The 3,296-nt window shown below is 52.8% G+C and overlaps 1 protein-coding gene across 5 annotated transcripts in view; it reads left to right on the top strand.

The window, feature by feature from the left end:
• The window catches only part of RGS22 (regulator of G-protein signaling 22), a 94,792-nt gene that overhangs the window by 62,498 nt on the left and 28,998 nt on the right, over positions 1-3,296 (top strand). For all 5 annotated transcript variants that reach the window (XM_019551229.1, XM_019551224.1, XM_019551213.1 and 2 more), the window contains one exon: positions 861-1,055. In XM_019551229.1, the coding sequence (XP_019406774.1) occupies positions 861-1,055 (195 nt within the window). The remainder of the gene's footprint in view (positions 1-860; positions 1,056-3,296) is intronic.

Raw genomic sequence — 3,296 nt, 5'->3', positions numbered from 1 at the left:
GAAGCATGAGAGGCGCTGCACAAGCGCAAGAAGCACGGCACGAGCGCGAGAGGCGTGGCATAGGCCCCGAGAGGGCGAGGAAGCATGAGAGGCGCGGCATGAGTGCGATAGAGCAAGGAAGCATGGGAAGCGCAACATAGGCCCTGAAGAGGGCGGGAAGCGCCAGAGAAAGGGGTGTAGGTTGTATGACAGGCGCAGGAGCGCCGGTAAAGGGGCGTAGCTTACGGGACAAGCCCAAAGGCGCCGGTAGAGGGGCGCAGGTTGCACGACCAGCCCAGGGGCACCAGTGAAGGGGCGCCAGGTGCGCAATAACCCCAGGAGTACTAGAGAGTGGGCGCCGGGGCGTGACGAGCCCAGGGGTGCCAGGTGTGTGACAGGCCCGGGGGTGCCAGAGAGGGGCACCAGGGCGTGGCGAGCCCAGGGGCGCCAGAGAGGGGTTACGAAGGGCAAGGACTTAATAATGTCCGGGAACAGCTGTGAGGCTTGGGGCATGCTGAAGGGGAGGAAGGAGGCACGCATTGGCCATAAGGCTGGGGTTGCACCAAGTCACCCCGTATGGGACGGGGATAGTTTACCATAACGCCGTGTGGTAGGAGATTGGAGGCAGCCTCCCATAGAACCATATACATACTAGCAAGACGTGGCGGGCGAGAATAGGGGGCGCTAGATCGCCTAAGTGGCACGAGGGGTGCTAGTGGGTTCATGGCCGCCCCTGCGCCCCGCCCCGTGACAGTTGCCAAGTGTGCATTTAGGATAGAAAAGCCCCAATAAGTTACCACCCTTTTCTTCAACTGACTTATTTGGTGTGGCCATTAGAATGGATGGTAATTAAGTAACTGCCTTCTTCTATTTTACTGCAGTTTCTTTATGCTACTTACATTGCTCCTTCTGCCAGTATGGGCATTGGACTACAGCAAAATAAGAAATATGAGATCTATCAGAAAATGGAACCACCTTTTGAGGATCTTTTTGACTCAGCAGAAGAATATATCCTCACTCTTCTGCTGGAACCATGGATGAAGATGGTGGAAGTAGATAAATGCATTTATGAAGAGGTAACCTAAATAGTAGGGTTGTGCAAAGTTTCGACTAGATATTCGATTCAACAAATATTAGACATATTCAGCCTTGAAAAGTGAAAGTCGAGTTGAATAGCAGCTGGTCGAATAGCTGTCAAATTGAATACTGGAAGTCGAACATTAACAGCGTGGGTCGAATATTCAACAAGGGTCGAATATTCGACTTGCCTATACTGGATTCCCTGTTGGGGTGGGGGAAGGAAAGTAAGTGGGGAGAGGAGGAAAGAGTGCTTTCATGACTGACATGTGTGGCTGGCCAGTGACCTGTCAGTGGTCTCTGAGGTCCCTTCCAATCCCAGTGCTCTGGGGGAGGGCCAGAGAAAATGCATAAAAGGCAGCAGTTTTTCAGCTCCCTTGCTTTCTGCCTTGGGGTCAGTTTCTGAGCTGCTGGTGTTCTCCAGCACCTCTGCGTCAGACCACAACAGCTGGAAACCCTGATCTTCAACAGATTCCCTTCTTGCAACTCTAGCAACAGGGATTTCTGAGAACTTGGTGCTTTTATTTTATAACTACTTTTCATATTAGTTTACGCTTCTATTGGATAGGGTTAGTAGTAGCCTAGGATCTATTCTATATATAGGAATTTATATAATATTTTTTTTTCTACATCATTCATTCTTTCCACCACACCAGCACTTCTCAATATATCATCTACACACACAAACACATTTACATAACATCCAGAAATCTAATCCACAGCACACTTAGAGGTTCCAGTTTACATATGAAGGAACATAATATGAAGCAGGGTGGAAAGGCAGGTGACCATGCTGGCCAGCCTGCACGAAGGGGAGCAAGGGAGGTTGCAAGTGGGAGAGCTGCAGTTTCTCCCCCCACCAGACTCAGACACAGCCTCTTTCCTCCCGCTACAAGGGATGGGGCTGCTACAAGCAGTAAAGAGAGGGGAGCAGCAGTGCCACCAGAGCCACTGCCTGTGCCTGACACTCTCTCATGTCCAGACACAGCAGCCACAACCTCTCCCACCATAACTGCAACCAGCACAGCAGCGCACTCCACCCCTGTGTCACTGCCTATGCTGAGCCTTCCAGTGCCAGAAGAAGAGCTGGCGCTGGATCTAGATCTCAATGCCCTGGCAAGGGAAGTTCTGGGAGAGGAGGGAGAATCAGTCAAGTTTGTGCTGGAAACCCCTCAGGTTTTTCCCTTTCAAGACACGAGGTCTTTCCCAGAAGGCACTTCAGAAGGTGCCTCTGTACAGGTGAAGGCAAGCGGCTCAGCTGAGTCCACTCTTCCTCTTGCTGTGTCTCTGACTGCTGAAGAGGGGGAGAATTCAGCAGCATCCAGAGATGCACCCGCACACCAGAGGGAAAGGCCTAGTACTAGCATGGTCTGGGATCATTATGAGCTGGCAGATGATCCTGCGTTTGCTATCTGCATGCACTGCCGAGCCAAAATCAGCCAGGGCAAGGGAACAAGCGCATGACCACCTTGGGGATGCTGAATCATCTCCGCAGGTACCACGCCTTTGCCACAGAAACAGCCCCTGCTCACTCCACTGCCCCTGTCCCCCCGCAGCAGAGGCAGGGCACCCTGGAACATTGAGGGCAAAAGGGACCAGTTGCAAATGTGAGCAGGGTCACCCAGACCACTGGGGAGATGCTTGCTCTGGATGGCCAGCCCCGTTGTTGAGCAGCCAGGGTTCAGGTGGCTCCTGGCACTGCTGGCTTCATCCTACCAGGTTCCCGCACGTACCACCTTCAGCAGGACAGTGGTGCCCTCCCTATATGAAGCATGCAGGGAGCACTTGAGGGAGGAGCTGCACAAGGCAGGTCTGCAGGTGACCATACACTTCACCTTGGACATCTGGAGCAGCCAGGGTGGAGATCGTGCGTACCTCTCCCTCACAGGGCACTAGTGTGGCCAGTCAGGCCATTCATAGAATCATGGAAGTAGGGTCAGAAGGGACCTTGTAGATCTTCAAGTCTGACCCCCCTGCTGGGGCGGGAGAAAAGACTGGACTCAAATGAGTCCAGCCAGATAGTCTTCAAGCCTCTTCTTAAAGATCCCCAGGGTAGGAGCCAGCACCACTTCCCTAGGAATCTGGTTCCAGCTCCTAGCCGCCCTAACTGTGAAGTAGTTCTTGCGGATGTCTAATCTAAATCTACTCTCCAACAATTTGTATCCATTGTTCCTTGTCATGCCAGGGGGCGCTAGGGGAAACAGTGTCTCCCCCAAACACTTCTGGTCCCCCCTAGTGAG

The sequence above is a fragment of the Crocodylus porosus genome, unplaced genomic scaffold (genome assembly GCF_001723895.1).
Source record: "Crocodylus porosus isolate Cpor-Errol unplaced genomic scaffold, CroPor_comp1, whole genome shotgun sequence".
NCBI lineage: Eukaryota > Metazoa > Chordata > Crocodylia > Crocodylidae > Crocodylus > Crocodylus porosus.
Note: the sequence above shows the minus strand (reverse complement) of the source record. Positions and strands in the feature narration are given on the sequence as shown.